The 21666-nt window shown below is 38.9% G+C and overlaps 1 protein-coding gene across 2 annotated transcripts in view; it reads left to right on the forward strand.

Annotated features, from left to right (window-relative positions):
• Window positions 1-21666, forward strand: part of LOC119730157 (signal peptide peptidase-like 3) — a 61190-nt gene that overhangs the window by 18482 nt on the left and 21042 nt on the right. For both annotated transcript variants that reach the window (XM_038202938.1, XM_038202939.1), the window contains exons 3-6: window positions 1739-1842; window positions 6396-6512; window positions 8960-9038; window positions 13076-13188. In XM_038202938.1, the coding sequence (XP_038058866.1) occupies window positions 1739-1842; window positions 6396-6512; window positions 8960-9038; window positions 13076-13188 (413 nt within the window). The remainder of the gene's footprint in view (window positions 1-1738; window positions 1843-6395; window positions 6513-8959; window positions 9039-13075; window positions 13189-21666) is intronic.

Genomic DNA, 21666 nt, shown 5'->3' on the forward strand with positions numbered 1-21666 from the left:
TTCTTTTTAAAGCTGTGAAGTGATCAGTGTCTTCGTAGATGGGATTTGATCGGGGAAGGAAACAAGAGTGTAAACCAATGCTGCGTGGGTAACTGTGCCAAGGCTTGCCAAGGGATGATAGTCTTAACATCCTGACTGACGATGACAAAATCGTCATCTGGCCAGGCCAAAATGAAATCATGTATCTCCCCAACCAATCTACTAATTTTTTTATAAAATTTGTACACATTGAAGAAAATTACTGCGAATCACAATTTTTGCAAGCTTTGGTTTTAATTTTGTTTATAAATATGTTCCATTTAAGAAAGTTGCAAGCATGATAGTTTTTATTACTAAAAGTCCAAAGTGCATAACCATTGATATAATCAGAGTATTATTTTAGGGGACAAAAATATGGTTTCCCAAAGTTTGTCTAGTTTTGAGGGGTATCTTACTGGAAGTGTTAAGGGAATACATTTGTTTTGTATGCGGAGACATGCATCTGTGCATTGATAATTTAAAACAGTCATAAGATGGAATTTGCGTCGAGGTGATGTAAATCAATAGAAGACCAACTACATGTACTGATTCTTACATTTCCTTTTAGTCAGAGAATTATTTGCATTAAAAGATGGCATGTTCAATAACATCCTGCTCTGACAAAAAGTTGTGGTCAGATAGTGTTTGATTGTTCCCCTTTCAAAGAACTCACCTGGTCTGTGGTCATGCAGTGAACTTGGGGTCATTGGATGTCAGTAAAGGTCATGGTTCTCATCACACAGAGAGAGCCACTCTGACAGTGGCTGATTCACTGTACGAAATACCCCTTGCTGCTGATCAGGACTCTTGCCTGGCAGGGTTTAGCTCAGTTTCCGTTCCAAACAGCATGAGCCTGTTTGGGGTAAACGCCCAGCATTTGGGTTTCAAATTCAGTGAACGAATAGGCTCATGTATGTGTGGGGGGGGGGGGGGCATTGGGCACAGTTAGATTTGCAGACTTTTGAAAAATTTGTGTTCTTTTGAGATTTTACCAAAGTGACTTTGAGACTTTTTCTTCACTGAAGAATGTGACTTGAGACTTGACGTTAATACAATTTGGATATCTGATTTGAGACTTGACCAGAGTGATTTGAGACTTGACCAGAGTGACTTGAAACTGGACCAGAGTGACTTGAGACTTGACCAGAGTGACTTGAGACTTGACCCCAGTGACTTGAGACTTGACCCAAGTGACTTGAGACTTGACCAGAGTGACTTGAAACTGGACCAGAGTTAATTGAGACTTGACCAGAGTGACTTGAGACTTGACCCCAGTGACTTGAGACTTGACCCAAGTGACTTGAGACTTGACCCACTTGAGACTTGACCAGAGTGACTTGGGACTTGACCAGAGTGACTTGAGACATGATCAGAGTGACTTGAGACTTGACCAGAGTGACTTGGGACTTGACCAGAGTGACTTGAGACTTGACCAGAGTGGCTTGAGACTTGACCAGAGTGGCTTGAGACTTGATCAGAGTGGCTTGAGACTTGATCAGAGTGACTTGAGACCTGACCAGTGTGAAAACCAGAGTGACTTGAGACTTCAGGAGAGTGACTTCAGGCCTGACCAGAGTGAATTTAGATATTATTACACAAGACTTGGCCAGAGTTTATTTAAAACGATTTGATGAATTTGGAGCCCTACAGATGCCACAAGACATTTACTGTGTTCACTAATTTACATTTTCCTATTTTATTTTTTTGTCTAACGTGGTAGGTCTTTAAACATGGACCAGGAGGAGAAGGAGAAGAATTTACGAGAAGACAAGGACCCTACCGCTCAGAGTCCAAACCCAAACGCACCAGTCGCAAGTGAAAATGGTAAGGCACCCCACTAAAATAGTCAGGCTCTTGGGTCATTGCTCTCCCTGGCCAAAAATTATGCACCAGGTGCTAAGGTAATGCTTGTGTGTATAAGGTTGCAAGCAGCACTTTAATTTGCACTACAGTACTTCCTGGAAAAATTGCATGACATTTTTTTTGGCTTTTATACTTCAAAGTTATTACAAAGTCAAATTTAGGCCGAGTTAAAAAAAATGAGTAGTTTCTCGTTCGGTCTTTCTGAAAAAATGAACAAGGTGGCGTTTTTTTGTTGTCGTCTTTTTTTTTCGTTGTCGTCTTTTTTTTTTTCCCCAAGATGGCAGATTTTCCAAGAAAGCGGAGGGATTCTTCAATTTTCTCGACCATTTCTCGACCATTTTGCCGATACGGAATTGTGTCCCAAGGAGCCATAACCTTTTTTCTACATAGCTACAATTTTTTTAGGAAACAAATAAAAAGAGAGTATGTGCAAAATATATTGTAAACGTATGAATTAAAAAATAAGGGGGAAAAAAGAAGAGGCGGCCAGGGAAAAAAAAGGAAGCGGTCGGGACGGGAAACTGGTTTATCTTTTCACTTGGCCTTATATCAGGCAGGTCAGTGAATCTATCTAAATTTCAAATGTTTCAGTTTGATTTTACATGTAAATTCATGCTAAAAATAAATGAATTTAAACTAAATAAAGCTCAACTAAAACACAAAAAAATAAAAAGAGAGCCGAACGTTTTAATCCCAGCAGGACCCATTTTTCCTTCCGTGACAAATGTCCTAGGATCAAAACGTTAGGCCCTCTCACTTTTTTTCTGATTTCTATATTACAGGTCAATCCTGTTTAGTAAGAAGTTTGCAGCAATTTTATTCATTTTTGTAATAACAAGAACAGAAAACTGAAAATGTAAAGAAATGCAGTCGGTCAGATTCACAATATTAATGGCCTTATTTCGTCAATTTATCACCGTGTTTGAGTCTCGGGAATTGATTTTTCATTGTGGACCCTGCCTTTAATGCAAACACTATCACATGACAGCAGTACACAGTATAACACCTCACCAACAGATTCTGTGTCTTGATTGGCCGAGAGTGAGCCACATGTTATTCGTTATCACTCGCTATCTTGCTGTGCACAACCAAAAAGACTATACGCATAGCAATCAAGAAGATACATGTACGTAAAAAAAACCCCCAGAATGTATACATTTGTAAAACAAATATTGACTGCTTTAACTTGTGGAACATTCTATTTTCAGAATACTATAGTAAAACTAACCTCCCTCAGCATTCTATTTTTCGCCTCAGGAAAAATACTCCATGGATCACCTCGGGAGGCTATTTTTACTATGCCACTTGAAACAGTCAATATTTGTATAATATGTACTGCATCGTGCGCCGCTGTCATGTGATAACGCAGTGCTGCACACATGTACATTTCCACCACAGCTGTATTTGTAGATGCGCAGTATTCGCTCTTTTCCTTATCATCGTTGTTTACTTGTGTCAGTGACAACTGACTTCCATTTTCATTTTGAAAACAAAATAGATGATTTTATTTTAAACTAGTTGACAGTGCCTTGTTTTTGTGTAAATGTTGTCACGGCTAGTACATAGTAATTGTATTACAGGCAATATCGTCTACTCTTCCTGAATTTATTGCTGATGAATTGAATTTGAAGAATGTAATACATTTTTAGGAAATTTTGTTTTGTACCCGGTACATTGTATTAAAAATGTGCAAACAATTTTATGTTTCTCTCTATCAGATCAGTGTTTCAAGCACTTGCAAACATGTAGAATACATTTTCTTTTGGCGGAATAAGCATATCAAAAATCATGTTGACTATCTGAGTTTAAAAACAAGATTCTTGAATATTGTTTTTTTTTTCGGAATACACAGAATTCACTGAGCTAAAAGTTCATTAGGTATGTTGTTAAGCACCCTTCATTAGATTTTGAGCACTTGTGTTGCTTGAAACGAAAAAAAAACACGTTTGACAAATGATGCACTCTACCTTTAAAGGGAAAATACAACATTTGCAAACATCGAAAAATAAAACTACTAAGTTTTGACGAAATACCTTACTAGGATGTTGGTAAATGACAGTCTAAAGCATCCTGTAAAATTATAGCACCTGGTGTGGAGTCATTTTCAAGAAAATGGTATTTTTGTTTACATTTCCAACGGTGGTCGGCCGACCACCATTGGGAAAAACCTAACTATTTTTCAACTATTGCTCCAAATTTACCATTTTTTTTTCAGTCCAAATTTTGTTTGCTATCTGTTAGTGTTACATGTTCATGAACGGGTGAAGGCCAGCTAGACTGGTTCCCTTACCTTACAATTTTCTGGCATCTACAAATTGATCCATTTCATTTTTAGTGGTGTCAGGGAACCAGACTACTTGAACATTTTTGCTTTGTTTGTTTTTTTCCCAGCATTTGCGAACACAAACTTCAAACATGTCAGTGTAACATTATTTGATCTATTATAGTACTAACCCCTCACATAGTTCATTTCTGAAAATTACAGTAAAAGCCAATGATGTATATCTGTACCAACCATGCAAAAGACCTTGTACTGATAAGGTCACGGAGAGTATGGTACGTACAGTTGTACATGTTGTGCTGTAGTGTACACACAAAAATGTACATACATGTACCGTACATGTACATGTACATGTAACTCTATATTGAGTTGGACTTCCTGTGTTGTTGTAGACAAATGTAGGGTAGGCAGGGCTGTGCAGTACATGTACCGGTACGTGTTCACATCCTCGATCGTGGACGTCCTATTGTCCCTCTTTTGTTTGTACTCTAACTTTTTAGGAAGACTCCCATAGGTTTTGTACAAGACCCCAATCGCAGATGTATTCTGGGAATTGTGGACGACATTGTTCTCTTTTGTTCTCTGGAATTTTTAGTCCACGGCTGAATAGATAAACACGCCCACACATACAGGTACCGGGTATACATGTACACATATCGGTACATACAGTGGAATCTCGATAAGTCAAACCTCGGGGAAATTAGCTCAAATTTTGAGTTAAAGGGAATATACAGTACAACATTTGCAAACATCGAAAAACAAAACTACCATATTTTTGTATAAATTTCCAACGGTGGTCAGCCGACCACTGTTGGAAAAAACCTAACTTTATTCAACTACTGCTCCAAATTTACCATTTTTTTAGTCCAAATTTTGTTTGCTATTGGTTACATGTTCATGAACGGGTGCAGGCCAGCTAGACTAGTTCCCTTACCTTACAATTTTCCGACATCTATAAATTAATCCATTTTATCTTTAGTGGAGTCAGGGAACCAGACTGCTTAAACATTTTTGTTTTTCTTGGTTTTTCAAGCATTTTCAAACACAAAACTTCAAACATGTCAGTTAAACAATATTTGATCTATAAAACTAACCCCTCAAAATAGTTCATTTCTGAAAATTACAGCAAAAGCCAATGATGTACATTCCCTTTAATAAGCAGAAGTTTGAGTTATCCAATGGATTTTCTATTCAACAACAATTGACAGGAATAAGTTTTTGCTTTGAGTTAGAAGGGTTTTGAGTTAACAGGTTGTGACTTATTAAGATTTCACTGTACATCACGTATGTTGGAGTAGTGCATGTACATGTACATTTGTACCTGTTCATCAACTTGTTTAGAAACAGGTTGATAAAGTGTTCATACATATTACATCAATATGGGCATGGCAAAAAATAGACTGGTCACACCATGGTTTGTGTCGGTTTGTGTCGTGCGCATGCCTTTGGCTATTTGGGTTTCCTGATGAAATACAGCCTTACATCAACAAAAACTCTATTAAGAATGGATGGCACCATATTGGAGTCACATGTGGCCCGTGGGATACGTCAAAGCAGTTCCGTGAGGGATAACAGATATTGCTTCCACTCAATTAGCGTTCATGTACACGTATTCCTTTCGAGATGCGTGCCCCATACTCTTAAAAAATGTTTTCTCACTTTCAATTTGTATGGTTTTATTATTGGGGGGAAAAAAGTGTACTTTAAAAAAGTAAAAACTACCACCCCCCCTCCCCATATTTGATGTCTATCGTCTTGTAAGTACTTGAAAGTTATAAGCAGAATCAAGTCTTGTGTAAAAAAGTAATGGATGATCTCTAAGCATACAGTACCTTTCTCTATCCTTGTAAATGTTTACATGCATACGGGATCATTTGCTTTTCATTTGTTTTCAATTTCATGATCCTACCTACATGTATATATGCTTTTAGGGATTATGGATGGCCAGGGTTTAACATTAAGTCCCTAACCCCCTAGGACCTTTTGGCTAGGAACCATCCCCAATCCTGCAACATCCTCCAATTGCCACCAAGTAAAAATTGGATTCAACCTCAATCCTCCAAAATCATCTGTTATTTCTTGATTTGTTCAGTGGAGGGATGACCATAATTACCTCCATCCTTCAAACTCCAACAATCAAATTACTATAACTCAAAGCCATGATATTCCCTTGTTTCCCACAGTTCATAGTATAGACACAACTCAAGCCATGATATTCTCTTGTTTCCCACAGTTCATAGTATAGACACAACTCAAGCCATGTTTCTGCCCATTGGAGCTTCCATCTCCCTGCTCGTCATGTTCTTCTTCTTCGACTCCATGCAAATGGTCTTCGCTGTTTGCACAGCAGGTTGGTGTACATTTAATATACCCTCAGTCAATCAGTTGGCTTTTTTTTATCTTCCTTGGGAGACTTTCCATTTGTGATGGACAGGTCCCTGGGTCAAGTTCAGTCAGTGGCCATAGGTTAGTGTTGTAGAAGTGTCCGGGTCCCAGTTGCTGTAAAGAAACATGGTTCAGTAAATGTTGCGAGCAATTTTAATAAAGTTCCAATTTGTAAATCAAATCATCACAAAGTCATCTTGAGTCAATCACATGTTCACGGTAAAGTCAAGCAACAAACTCCATGAATATGAACTGTGACAAAGGAAGTCCCCTGTCATTGTCTCTGTAACTTGGTGCTTAGACTTGTGATTGGACTTGATTAAACACACTGAGTATACAGTGTTTAAAAACGTCGGTAAAGGGCAAAACCTAATTTGATTTATATCACCCCGACGCAAAATTCCATCTTATAATAGTTTATGCGGTACCCACTGCTATGTACATCAGATTCGAACCGGCCAACCGATCCCGTTAGCTCGGTGGTCGAGTGGTAAGACATCTGCACTAGAAAGCAGGAGGCCGTGGGTTCGAGTCCCACCTGAGTGATTTTTCCAACTTTCACTCGGGAGGTAACACACTGAGTATACAGTGTTTAAAAACGTTGGTGAAGGGCAAAACCTAATTTGATTTATATCACCCCGACGCAAAATTCCATCTTATAATAGTTTATGCGGTACCCACTGCTATGTACATCAGATTCAAACCGGCCAACCGATCCCGTTAGCTCGGTGGTCGAGTGGTAAGACATCTGCACTAGAAAGCAGGAGGTCGTGGGTTCGAGTCCCACCCGAGTGATTTCCAACTTTCACTCGGGAGGTAACACACTGAGTATACAGTGTTTGAAAACGTCGGTGAAGGGCAAAACCTAATTTGATTGATTAAAATTCCAATGTAATACTCCAGAAGGTTGCAGGCTTAATAGGCCCGATATTGCCTACGATGGCCAAATTACGATTTGCATGTCCTCAGTTGTTTTGCCATTACCGCATTTTGTGGGCCATGAACTTGAGGGTTTGTAAAAAAAGAGGGGGGGAGGGAAGCCGTGAACAGACAGTGAGCTCATATTTCTGTGAAAATTTGAATGAATTTTGGATGAAATTAGGCCCTAAAATTGCTTGGAGCGCAGGCATCATTATTCAAAATGGTGATGGACTTCAGGACTACTACACTGTACTTTTAGGGGTGATCATCTTTGGATGGAGTTTTGGCTCAAAAAAGTCAGTGATTAAATCCCCCCCAAAAATGGAACAGAAATGAAAGATAATGAAATAGGCTTTAATTTGATGTGTGTCTCGAACACCTCGTAGGGTTGTGAATATATTTCCTGAATTTTGGAAGTGGCCATACATACCCACCCTATACACTCCACATCTTGAATATTGGGCTGTGCTCAATACCCCTTTAATAAGCACATCTGCATGGCATCATGTGATCTGCCATGTGACTTTGGACAATATACTGCCCTATCCCTGTCCCATATAATAAAGCTGCAAACAGTGTTGGCTTATCTGTAAAAAGTTTTGTGTGGTTTTAAAGGTTGTAAAACATGCAACATTCAGTCACAGGAGATCAAAATCTTACTATCACGATCGTTCGAATGTGTCTTTATGCATTACATGTAAGGCAGTCGAACCTAGCCCCTTTTTTAAAGAGGTTGTGGAATGCTCGAAGACAATTCCGTCATTTTTCGGGTATATGTAGCCTAAGGTGTGATGAAATAAAAACGACTATTGTTTCTGTCACAAAATGAGTACAAAAGGTACTTTTGAGAGCTGTTTTTCAGGTCCTGTTTCGACCCGAACGTGCAATTTGTGTAAAAGTCGTCGTTGCGGGCAGCAAACAAAACACAGTAAATCGTGACGTAATAAACAGGACTCGTTTATGCTACTCTGCATTGGGAGTCCTGTTTATTACGTCACGATTTACTGTATTTTGTTTGCTGCCCGCAACGACGACTTTCACACAAATTGCACGTTCGGGTCGAAACAGGCATGACAGGACTTGAAAAACAGCTCTCTAAAGTACCTTTTGTACTCATTTTGTGACAGAAACAATAGTCGTTTTTATTTCATCACACCTTTGGCTACATATACCCGAAAAATGACGGAAATGTCTTCGAGCATTCCACAACCTCTTTAAACATTGGAACTCTAACAGCACGTACATGTACAATGTTACAAAGGAAATAGAGCATGTGCAAAGGGAACTGAGCTGATGACAAATGGTTCACCCTAAAGGGAACTATTCAAAGCCAAAAAAAAAATATTTAGGCCTGCACGAAAATCTGATTATTTGAAATAAGATCCCATAGCAAAAAAAACCATAGAGTTCACTACTCATTTTGTCAGTTCATTTTATTCATGTATTTCATTTTCTAATTTTCTACTCCGTTCTTTTCATTTATCCACACAGTATTAGCTACTGTAGCCTTTGCTTTTCTGCTGTTGCCGATGTGCCAGTATTTATTAAGGCCTTGCTCCAATGGTACAAAGTAAGTGAAGATATCTGTATATTTGTTTTCCCCCCTTTATTTTCCTGGCTTAATATTAGCATACATACAGTACATGTATGTCCCCAAAGTACTGTCCGTCTGACTGTTTTTGAAATAACTACAAAAACATGAAGTCGATTTTAATATTTTTTTAGTGTGCAGATACTTAATATCCTTGGCCCAAAGCCCTAAGAGTTTCAATTAATTTCTGTCACGCATCGCTGCGCAATGGTCAATTATTCACAACAACATTTTTATACACTGTAACCAAGTTCCTTGGCTTAATCAATTTCAGTGCTGTGTTGTGTGTAAGCTGTGTAAAATCCTGGGTGTTGTAAAAAAATGCTGAAATTGGTTTGGGATTGGAATCGTTTGCCCTTGAGCATTCAACTGAGGTCTTGCCATGATGACTGATAGCCAGGCAAATGATTCCAATCCCAACTGCAGCCCTTTTTACAACATTCAGGATTTTACACAGCTTACATAACACAGCACTGAAATTTATTAAGGCAAGGAACTTGGTCACAGTGTCCAATAATGTTGTTGTGATTGATTGACAAATTGTGTAGTGATGCGTCACTGAAATTAAATGAAACTCATAGGGGTTGAGACCAAGGAGTGTCTGCACAATCGACAATTTTCAAAATTGACTTCATGGTTTTGTAGTTATTTCAAAAATAGTCAGACGGACACTTTTTTGGGGGACATAGTGGATATCACTTTGTGCATGAATGTTTACCGATGATGTCATCTATAAATTGTCTGAACGTATCCTGGCCATAAAATTTCTGTAGGTCAGAAATTAGACCGGATACCTGAAAGTTTAGAAGACAGGCAAGCACGCTCAGAGCTCCTGAAATTGTATTGGTTGCTATGCACATTGTCAATTGTGCTACAGTCTGATTGGACTTTACATTCAAGAACACATACACACACAGCCCAGTCCCAACCTTGCAAAGTTTACGGTTCGCTCGTACCCCCCGCCCTGCAAACAGGACGCTGGGATACGCTGATGAGCTTCTCAGAATCTTGTGAAGGAAGTGGCCTATGACCTATGTATAAAGCATCTGGCTGCAGCTGTTCAAGACCGCAGTTAGAAAATGTGCGCAAATGCTATCTGAAATCGTCCCATAGAAATGCACACGTTCCATACCGGATGTGATTTCTGTTTCATTGCGGACCATGTGTACAAAATTTTGAGCGTCGCATATGCAATCCGACTGTTCGTGATTCGAAACGGAGCCTGAGCAAGTGACGGGAATTGTAAATTTACAACGCAGATAAGTTTTACAGAATTTCCTACATTATTACGCTTTTCAACGAAAAAAAAAAAATCTCTAAACTGGAATAAAAGAGTAATGAATCAGTCTTAACGGCCGTTTCAAACCTTGCAGAGTCATGACCGTGATGACGCACAGGTCACAGGTCACGCAAAATCCAACCAATCAGAGTGTGAAATCATTCGAGTATCCCAGCGTCCTGTTTGCAAGGCGGGGGGTACGAGCGAAAGTTTATGGATGCTTACATGAGTTGACCTCTCATCAGAGGTCATAAGGACAGTCTGCCTTCACCGTTCCCAGACTCTACATATCCCAGTGAGAGGTATCGGATGTTCACACATACATGTACTACCCAAATGGTTGACCGAGATCTGAATCCTCCTGACATCTCCCCGACCTTACCGTCCACCCACGTCCCACCTGCCGTGCCCCCATGCACACCCTTGTCACACCTTGGCTCATTAACGATGAATACCCTCCTCCCCAATCCTAGATCAGACAGACCAGTCTTTTGATAATTGATGGTTGACCAGCCCTCCGGCCTGATCCGGTTACCCACATATTCAGCCATCCGTGTACTCCCTTGATGAGTCCTGTGACCGAATTGCATGTTTATTTCACATTTCAGGGTCCCTGATAACTTGTGAAGATTATGAAACCATAAGTGGTGTTAAGCATCCGTGCTATAATCATATTGGCCCGGGGAACATGATTATCTATCTGCAATCCCTCAGGAAATTTTGGTCTTACATGTTAAATTTCTTGATCCAGTTTTGGCATTAGGGCATCCCTTTTTATTGCTGTGGTTCTCACTTACGACTGACCCTATTTTGGGCTCCCGACCCAAGAATTTTTCTTTTTATTACCGTCGACCCTGTCTGGAACCCCATTTACAAAAGAAATTAAAGATTGAGAAAATAATGAATATAAAATTCAGGCAATCAGGGTCTGTGTTATTTGAAAAGCTATTGAAAATGAATACCAGATTTTTACGCAAAGTACAGCGTATGATATCAACCAGTGGAATCCCAGAAGATCACCTTTACAGGCATGTCATGGCTGCCACTACAGCCAAAGCATAAGCGAGCTGCTTGGTACAGATACTGGCATATTGTAAGTCGACTAAATCTTGCCAAATGTGGTTTTATTATTTTATTCAGTGATATAAACTCTGATAAACTCGTTGCAATAATTAAACTGAAGACAATACGCACTTGGCATCATTTAATTTAGCCATCTATACAGGTGCGCCAGCAATTTTTTCCTCTTCAGAATATGATTTTTTTTCAATCGGCCGAACCTATTCTCTTCGCCATTGGAGGATATTGGAAGATCCAGGCTACTTCTGGGCAGGAGAGCTTAGAGAGTCAGGGTTAATAATTACGGACGAGCTTAAATATTTATTAATTTCAAATGTAAAATGTCAGTGCCCTCTCTCACAAATCTATTTTGCACATATACATATTTTTTTAACCTTGTCCTCTACACAACGCTCACCGGTACACATGTCTAGACGCCCCCTTTTTAATCATCCGCAGCCCAAAGATCAAGAGTCTTCTATTTCCTGTCTTGAGAGCTGGCATTGGCTGTCCCAAAATGGCGTCTTATTTATTGCTCAAACCGAACCGTGGATCAGGAGTACACAGCGCAATACTCTTCTTTTTTTTTAAGCCTCATGTTACCTTGTGATGCCCAGGATTAAAATCAAAACGCCTCAAGGGAGTGATGGGATTAATAATGAACTGAGCATGGGAGAAAAAACGGGTATTAGTTATTTAGAGGTTTGCTTGAAGAATTAATGGAAAGATGAGACAATCGCACAAGGGGGAATAGGATTAAATCGTAATAACTTGGATGGAAAGGCTGCTGAACCGAGAGTTCAAAAAAGAAGAGACACTAGAGTTTCTGATCATGATTGGGTTATAATCACATTCAGGAAGCAGCTTGGCACCTGTAATACATTGTATTACATTGTATTTATTCACTGATGAATACAAAAATATAGTACACAGGCAGTTTCAAGTGTTACGGGGAGTTAACAGGCTAACACTGATTAAGGAAATCATTGACTAAATTGCAAGATATCTCCAGTATAAATTATATAATATCCCTCCCTCTCTGGCTGGCAAATTCAACAAAACCAACTGGCCAGTCAAAATAAATCAAGTGACTGTTTTAAACAGTTGATTGTTCCCTTCTCATAAAAAGCAGAATTGACTGGCTGTGATTGTTGTGAAACTTGATACAGCTATGCGTTGACTTTAGGTGATTTACAAGCCTGCTGTGACTACCAGTAACATACACTTTTGTCTGTTGATGCATGGTCAGGATGCCTATAGAAACATGATCTGACTGTTCATGGCTAGCCTGCCTACAAGGCATGGAAGGGGAAGTGGCAAACATTTTTGACTGTCTGTGACTGATCAAACAAAGGGATGAATAAATGAACTTTATTCTACTAACAATAACAGTGTGGTACATACATGTACCATTATAATTCTTCTGGTGTTTTTGCTTTGAATGGTATCAAGATATCCCAACTTGATTTGTGTAAATGACATTTTGTGGCCCACTGTGAATGATACATAAACTACCATGATTTTCTTTTTTGAATGGGCAGAGCACGAGGAACAGAAATTCCAGAAATGTTTTGTGGAATATTTGTTTTGTGTTAAAAAAATATATTTAACGTCTACTGTTTCGTTTCATTTTAAAAAAAATAAACGTCTGTGTTTTTTAAATTTTTTTTATGAACAGGATTTCTTTTGGTTGCTGCGGCCGCTTCACCTCGGCAGAAATTATGTCCTTTTGTCTTGCTGTTATGCTGGTGTTCCTATGGGTCATGACTGGCCATTGGTTGCTGATGGACGGTAAGTCGTGAATATTTATGAAAATATGCAAATGAGCTGCATTACAGACTGTTTTGTGTGCGGGGTCCTAGCTGGCTATTGGACGGGTGTTGATTGTTAGTCATGAATATGTATGACATAAAATGATCCACTGAAAGTTTCACTTCCTATGGGGTTTGATTGGCTTCTTACAGATGGCAATTCATGAATATTAATGAAAATTTGTTGATGATCAAGTGAAACAGAAATTCATGAATTTCAGACAAATCATGCCGGTAGGTTTGCAAGGTTTTTTGTGTTCAGTCTTCTCTTTTATTGGAATGCTTATAATAAATCACACATGTAAATGAATTATAGTTAATGAAAATTTGGGAATTACTTTGTGTGAAACCTCATCGTAAGTTCTGTAGGGTCAAAGTATAGTAACTACATGTATTGCAGCTAATTTTAGTTTGCTTGCAGTATTTACCTATCAAAAGTGCTATTCAGGGAACATTAAACCGAAGTTCTTTAGAAACGACATGTTTTTAACTCCCATACATGTATTCTCCATAGCTGCTCAAAGTTCACCCTGTTGACATTAACTGCTTAATACCCAGTTGAGAAGTTGAATATTAACTCCCTCTCTGGCTAGTAATTTCGAGAAGGCCAGCCCAGCAGTCATAATAAATTAAGTGACTGTTTTTAACAGTTGAGTGGTCCCTGCCTTCATAAAGCAGGATTGACTGGCTGGCTATGCTTTGACTGTAGGTGATCGATGAGCCAGCTGTGCCTACCATTTACCTGCTTTTGTCTGTTCATGGAATTTGACTGTCACAGTGCCTACATGAAATATGACTTGACTGTTGGTGACTTTTCTGTGTAAAAGGCATGGCAGGGGAATATAATTGAATTGACTGTCTGTGGCTGATCAAACAATAAAAAATAAACTGTACTACCAACAACAGCAAAAATAAAAACACAATATCTTTTTTGCAGACTGTTCATCACAATATAATAAACATGTGAGCGACAAAATATACTTCAAAAAAATTCAGCGTATATTTCTGTAAACATATATCTGTGGATGAAAAGTAGACTCGTCTCTTGAGATTTAATATTTGCAAAATGAATTTTAAATTTGAGTGCCAGCATCAAGCCATCAAAATTGAGATAACAAAATAATAATTTGCTGAGTTTGCTGAGGGGGCATAAGGCCGTGTGGTGCATTCGCCAGCGCCATGCATAATACATTGATTGCCTGACGAGAAATCGCAATGAAGTCTCTCAGTTTTCTCCCCTTCCGAGGCGTTCTCCCTTCTGCCCCGAACTCATCCCTGTTTTTTTTCTCGGTAGCCACTCCGTTCGTCGCGTTTGTTTGGGCGTTTTTATCCGAGGTGCGAAACCTGACACCGCGTTTTTTGCAGGACCGCTCGCGTTTTTTTGCCGGAGATGCGTAGCCTCCTCAGCCATTGACCTTTTAATAATGTGTGTGGTTGAGAATTATTTAGTGAGTGTTTTTTTTTTCGTTTGAGGATTTTTCTTTAAGGATGTATTATTGGCAAATGACAGACTCATTTAATATTCGCGTTCGATGGAAGATTTACGTTAGACGAAAGCTTTGCCTCTTCATTATAAAGATTGGACACAATCTTGGCACTGCCAATTTTCCTTGCAACAGATCCATTTAAATTTGTTTCTGTAGAACGCCTGTAGATTATTATAATTTTTTTAAAAACAAGACATCTTTTATACATGGCCACTCAAAAGCCATTGAAATCTGTAATTGATAAGCATCACGGCCAGATATTTATATGTAGGGTTGCACTGCAGAATTTCGTTAATTGGTTTATAAAATACACCGGGACCCAAATTTATGGCGATGCTTAAAGGGAAAATACAACATTTGCAAACATCAAAAAATAAAACTACCAAATCATTTTGAAATACCTTGCTGGACTGTTAATGAATGACAGTGTAAAGCATCCTGTAAAATCATGGCACCTGGTATACTGTCATTTTCAAGAAAAGTGGTATTTCCAACGCTGGTCGGCCGGCCAGCGTTAGAAAAAACAGGCTTTTTTTTCAAATACTGGCCCCAATTGACCGTCGCACTTGTTTGCAATCGATTACACACCTACACGTATGAACGGGTACAAGCCAGCTAGACTGGTTCCCTGACCTTACAATTCCCCAATGTATGTAAACTGCTCTGTTTCTTCTTATATGGAGTCAGGGAACCAGACTACAGGAAAATGATTGTTTTTCTTGGTTTTTATAGCATTTTCGAACCCAAAACCTCAAAAAAGTAAGTGTAACTAAATTTGCTATATATTTCCAACCCCCCAATTCCATCCATTTCTGAAAATTACAGCAAAAGCAAATGATGTATATTCCCTTTAACACAGAATTCTTTGCTTATGCTCACCACTTTGCACTAACAGTGCTAGCAGAAATATAAATCCTTAAGTTACAGGATGTGCGCATGCGCTGAAGCCAAATACGCTTAGCGTAAGCAGGGAATCTTCTGCTACAATAAGCAGGGATTTTTGGCTAACGGTAAGCAGAGCCAGGAAATTGGGGCCAGCCCTCAAAGAACTGATGCTGTGGCAAAGTGTACACTTGTTTGCAACTTTTATAAATGTTCATTTACGTATGTCCCAACAAAATAATGATTGATACTTAAAGGGAATGTACATCATTGGCTTTTGCTGTAATTTTCAGAAATGAACTATTTGAGGGGTTAGTATAATAGATCAAATATTGTTACACTGACATTTTTGAAGTTTTGTGTTCGAAAAGGTTGGAAAAACCAAGAAAAACAAAAATGTTCAAGTAGTCTGGTTCCCTGACTCCACAAAAGATAAAATGGATCAATTTATAGATGATGGAAAATTATAAGGCAAGGGAACCAGTCTAGCTGGCCTGCACCCGTTCATGAACATGTAACCAATAGCAAACAAAATTTGGACTGAAAAAATGGCAGTTGAAAAATAGTTAGGTTTTTCCAACGCTGGTCGGCCGACCACCGTTGGAAATGTATACAAAAATACCATTTTCTTGAAAATGACTTCACACCAGGTGCCATCATTTTACAAGATGCTTGAGACTGTCATTTGCCAACATCCTAGTAACGTATTTCGTAAAAACTTGGTAATGTTTTATTTTTCGATGTTTGCAAATGTTGTATATTCCCTTTAATAAGATCAGATGCATATCTTGAAAACAAGGTTGATAGACAAAACTTAGGTGTACAATCTTGGGTAGGGAAGGAAAAGGAAAAGTGACGGGATCAGGAATTTGCTATGCTCACATATTGACAGAAAGAAATCAGCAGATTACAAAAAAAACATTTTATTTCATGCAACTCACTCAACAGTTCTGGAAACTTCAGCTTGTATACAGTGTATACATTGTGACGCATTAAGCCCCGGGTTCATCATGATTGAGTTGAGAATGGGTTAATAATTCAAATACCAACATCGTTCACCCTTGCAAAAACGCCATTCCTAAGCCATAATTGGCTCGTGATTAATATATTGATTTTAAGAATGGTATGACAGCGGGGAAGAGTGGCTGATGGATGATATCCGTTGCATTATAAAAATCAGATGTTATGAACTACAGCATTCATGATTGTTGGGAGTATACGTACATGTACATGGATGAAGCAATTCCAAAAATTCCAAAGCAGGAATAAAACTGTCACTGGTGATGCTGTGAAAAAGAAAACCCAAAAATCCTTGCATGTAGGTGGGCAATATGTACATGTATACATGACTCGGACCCAGACTCGAGTTCGACTCGAGTACCATTTTCCGTGACTCAGACTCAGACTTGAGTCACGATAACAAATGACTCAGATGCAGACTCGGACTCGAACCTGATTTAGACTCGAGTCCCATTTTCCCTGACTCAGACTCGGACGAGTCACGATAACAAATGACTCAGACTCGATCAGACTCAGACTCGAACCTGATTTGGACTCGGACTTGACCTGCATGACTCGGGACTCTACCAAAATTACCACAAATCACTTTTTTTTTTCAACAAGATAATCGCAAATTATTTTAAAGACGATCCTTTCCTGAGCCAGCGATACAGTGAGTGCGGTGCAGAACTAGAAGAAATGCATAGTACTGTACATACACAACGCGTACAGTTGGCTTGTTTCCGACATATTGATTTGGGAATGTAGTACTTAAAGGTGACTCGTGAGTCGGACTCAGATTCAACCTTTGTGACTCGAATACAAGTCTGTTTACATGTACAAGAAGTCTTTCTTAGTTGGGATCAACCAATTGAGACTTTTCATATCTTATTCACAAAAACAAATGTTTTAAAAATGTAGAATCTAGCATTATAAGTTTTAAAAAAATGTATAGTTTTTTTATTATTATTTTCTTTTTTTGTGGGCATATGCCCCTTGCAGCTGTTGCTCAAACACCATACAAAAGAACAGATGCAGACATGTACGTACGTGGTACACCCCCATGCACCACTACAGGCATTGCATTCTTTGTAATAATGGTCGGCTCAATATACTGCTCATTATATCCACCATCGAACCAACCTTGCAGAACTGATTAGGTTCTTCAGCTGCAGCCCATAGACAAATTCATGCATTATTCACAAGATAACGACGATGCTCACAAAAAGCAGGACACATACAAAATACATGTCGCTTTGTTAAAGTACAGAGTACCAAAATCCGGTATCTTTAAAGGAAAGATACAACATTTGCAAACATCCAAAACGAAATGATCAAATTACAATGTATCACAAAACATCTTTTACTGGATTGTTAGGGATTGACAGTCCAAAGCATTCAGAAAAATCGTGGCTCCTGGTGTGCTGACATTTGTAAGAAAACTTGTATTTTTCCAATGCTGGTTGGCCGACCAGTGTTGGAGAAAACTGTCTTTCTTCAAAAACTGCTTCTAATTTTTCATATTTAGTTATTCCGCATTTTCTTTGCAATTGATTCACACCTGTCATGGGGTACAAGCCTGCTAGACTGATCCTCTACCTTACAATTCCCCGACATCTATAAATTGCTCCGTGTAATCATAAGTGGGGTCAGGGAACCAGACTACAAGAACATGGTTGGATTTTACAGCCATCTCCGAACCCAAAACGTGAAGCAAGTCAGTTTAACAACATTTGCTATAACATATCAATCCTCCAAATCCATTTGTTTCTGAAAATTTCCGCAAAAGCAAATGTTGTAGCCTACATTCCCTTTAATCCTATCCATCCTTAATCCTCGAAAATCCTCCAGGCGGTTTTGGAGGATTAAGGCTGAATGGCAAAAAAGTATTGGCTGATTTTGGAGGATGCATTGAGTCCTGCATTACATGTATGCTCGATATATCATCCGCACGGCTTCTGAATGTCAGCGGCACTGTCTCATCCCAATAACAATGCTTGTTGGAGGATTTTGAAGGATTGAGGCATTGGTCACCCCTCCACTGAACAAATTCAAGAGATAACGGAAGAATTTGGAGGATTGAGGCCGAATCCAATGTTTGCATGGTGGCAATTGGAGGATTTTGCAGGATTGAGGATGCATCCTAGCCAAAAGGGCCTAGGGGGTTGTAATGTAATCTTGCATGGAGTTTTTGTGGACTTGCAAAAGTCAACTCTGAGTTCATTAAAGATGGTTCATTCAGAAAAAAATCCTTTCCGAATATACAATGTAGATAAAATCATGGAGGAATTTGAACCAAGCCTATTTAAAGTTGCCCAGTGACCCATATTACGGTATTGTACAAACATCTGCGACATACCGTACATGTAATAAGTATACTCGTTCATTTCAATAATGCACCCATGCATGTCATTTATTATGTTCAGTATGGCAGCATGTACATGTATAAAAAAAAAAAAGTATCCTGAATCCACCAAAATCCATCAATTTTGCCATACAAAAAAAATGTTGGTGGCCAGTGAGTCCATCAGAATCCACCAGTTAGCCGGGAGTAAATCTGTTGAGATCCTGAATCTATCAAAGTCCCCCAACTGCTCAATATGGAGGTATCCTGAATCCATCAAAATCCTGCAGTACTGCTAGGCTTCATGTCCTGAATCCATCAAAGTCTCCCAACTTTTTCAATATGGAGGTATCCTGAATCTGCCGAAATCCCCCGAAACAGGGGTGTGGATTATGATGGATTCAGGTACGTTGGGGTTAATGTGGAGATTTTTTTCACATATATAAAGAAATAGGATAATATTAAATTTGAAAAAAAAATTGAATGTGCTTTAAAATGTTTTATACACGTAGAAGACCCTTTAAAATTTCAATCAGCACGGTGAATGATTACGAATGCCTCTGTTTGGATTAGGATTGTCTGGGTGTGTGGGCGTTATTCCGTGTGTGGACGTCCAGGTCCCAATTTGATGCTCCGGGATGTACACCTCGTCTTATCTTCATTTCTTTGGGAAATTTTTCCCTTCTGCCATGATTAATCGCTATGGCAACAGAGGAATCGATGCGTTCCAAAGAAAATGAAATTTTCCTTCGTGCTGATTGTAATCAAGCTTTTTTTCTTACTCCTGGGCCCACTCCCATGCTAGGTCTTGTATAAACTCATTTTCATCTTCCGTGCTGTGTTATCTCACTGGGACGCCCCCTCCCCCTCGTAAAGCCCTAAGCAAATTTTCCCTCTGAAAAAATCCAATCGATGATCGAGTTGAGCGACTTCAAAGAGAAGAGAAAACAAATCTCAGTCCACATTTTTTTTATTTCATGTGGAAATCCAGAGAGGATTGTTGTAGAAATGTCACCGCGTCCCAAATCGACGTAGGTTGACAACAATGCTTACCCGAGCGCCGCATATCCGCAAGGCAGGCTTAACCTAACATTGCTTCTAGTGGAGTATGTCCTGTCGAAGTAAATGTCAAGTCAAGTTTTATTGTCCTGTACTTGCGTAAATTCATGATTTCTATAAATGTACACATACATGTACTGTACATGTGTTGTTTGCAAGGGAAATATCGCCAGAAAATGTTAGTGTTTTGATCTAAAAAGTACGCTCTCAGACAGCAGTACATGTACACTGCATACTGTGTATTAAATATGATGCAGATTATTGATACATGCTTGGCTTCAAGAAAAAACTAGCTGGCTACATTGCAATGTTGTGCGGTTATTTCCCCAGACCCACTTATCTGCATCTTAATTTTGATGTGAAATGCACATTGCTCATGCTGTGCCCGATGGAATAACCACGCAAAATTTAACAAGCAACTTTTCCCAAGCCCTATACCGTAGATATGTACTAATGTCCTGACATGCATACCGTTTTTAAATTATTACACGTAGTTCACGTGAACATGTAAATATGGTACATGTAAATATTGTACATGTTAGTTATTCATGTACCCACATGTACATGTTACATGTACCACTTGGGGTTCACATTTTTAAAGCTGTAAACTTTTTTTTAAATTTAATTGCTCTTCCCCCCCCCCCCCCCAAAAATGTCACCGTTCTGAAAACAAGTTTTTTTTTCTCTCTCTTACTGAAGTCTCAATCATAGTCTTTACAAACAAGGAGGCAATTATTAATTTCCTCCCAAATCTATTAATTTGGTTTGTAAACAATCACTGTACTTGTTACATGTCAGTTACATGATACATCTATTTAAATAATCTGAATACTATTTAAATAACATGAATGATTTACTGGGTATTACATTTCAAATTCAAAATGTATGTTTAATCTGTTTTATCTATTCTTTTTCCATCTTTATTCTGTTTATAGCCTTTTTTGATATGTGAGGTCTATAAATTACTTCACTCAGTTCAAGTTGACATTTGTCAAAACTGGAGCTGTGCTCTCTAGGGATTGCCAGATGTAGAAATCAATGCAAACATGTCTTCAATGACCATGCTGAATCTGCCAACTAACCAAAAAAAAAAGAAACCAAGATAGAAAAGTAAATCTCTATTTGGTCGATTCAATCAGTATTTTAAAGAGATTTCCCTCGGGGGAGGACACTTCTGACGATGATTTAGGAGGAGTTGGTTGAGGGTGAGAGAGAGAGCGAGCGACGGTGGTGACGTCAAAGTTAACGGTGTGATATATAGATGACGTTGGATAGTTAGTGCACTGATGTGATGTGCACTAACTACATGATGAAGAGTGTGTTTACGTGTCTGTGGAGAACACAGTGCTGCATTAAACAATTTACATGTGAGTGCAAAGGTTTTACACACTAATGCTTTTGAAAGTGTCTTGGGAACAACGCTGATTAAAGGCTGATTGAATGCCAATGCAAATTTGCAGTGCGAAGCGTTTATGGCATTGCGTTGCTGCAATATGCGCCACGGTTGGAATGTCTTCAAATTTTCGATTTCGCAGCGTGAAATTTGTTGTGATGTCAGTCACAAATGAAGTTTGCTTTCGCTTTTGGAATGAGTATGAGCCGGCCCTAATAGATTATCACAAACCCTTCTTTATTTGATCACTGCAGCCACAGACAGTCAAAATTCAATCCTGTTCCCCTGCCATGT

The sequence above is a fragment of the Patiria miniata genome, unplaced genomic scaffold, assembly GCF_015706575.1.
Source record: "Patiria miniata isolate m_02_andy unplaced genomic scaffold, ASM1570657v1 HiC_scaffold_22, whole genome shotgun sequence".
NCBI classification, from domain to species: Eukaryota; Metazoa; Echinodermata; class Asteroidea; order Valvatida; family Asterinidae; genus Patiria; species Patiria miniata.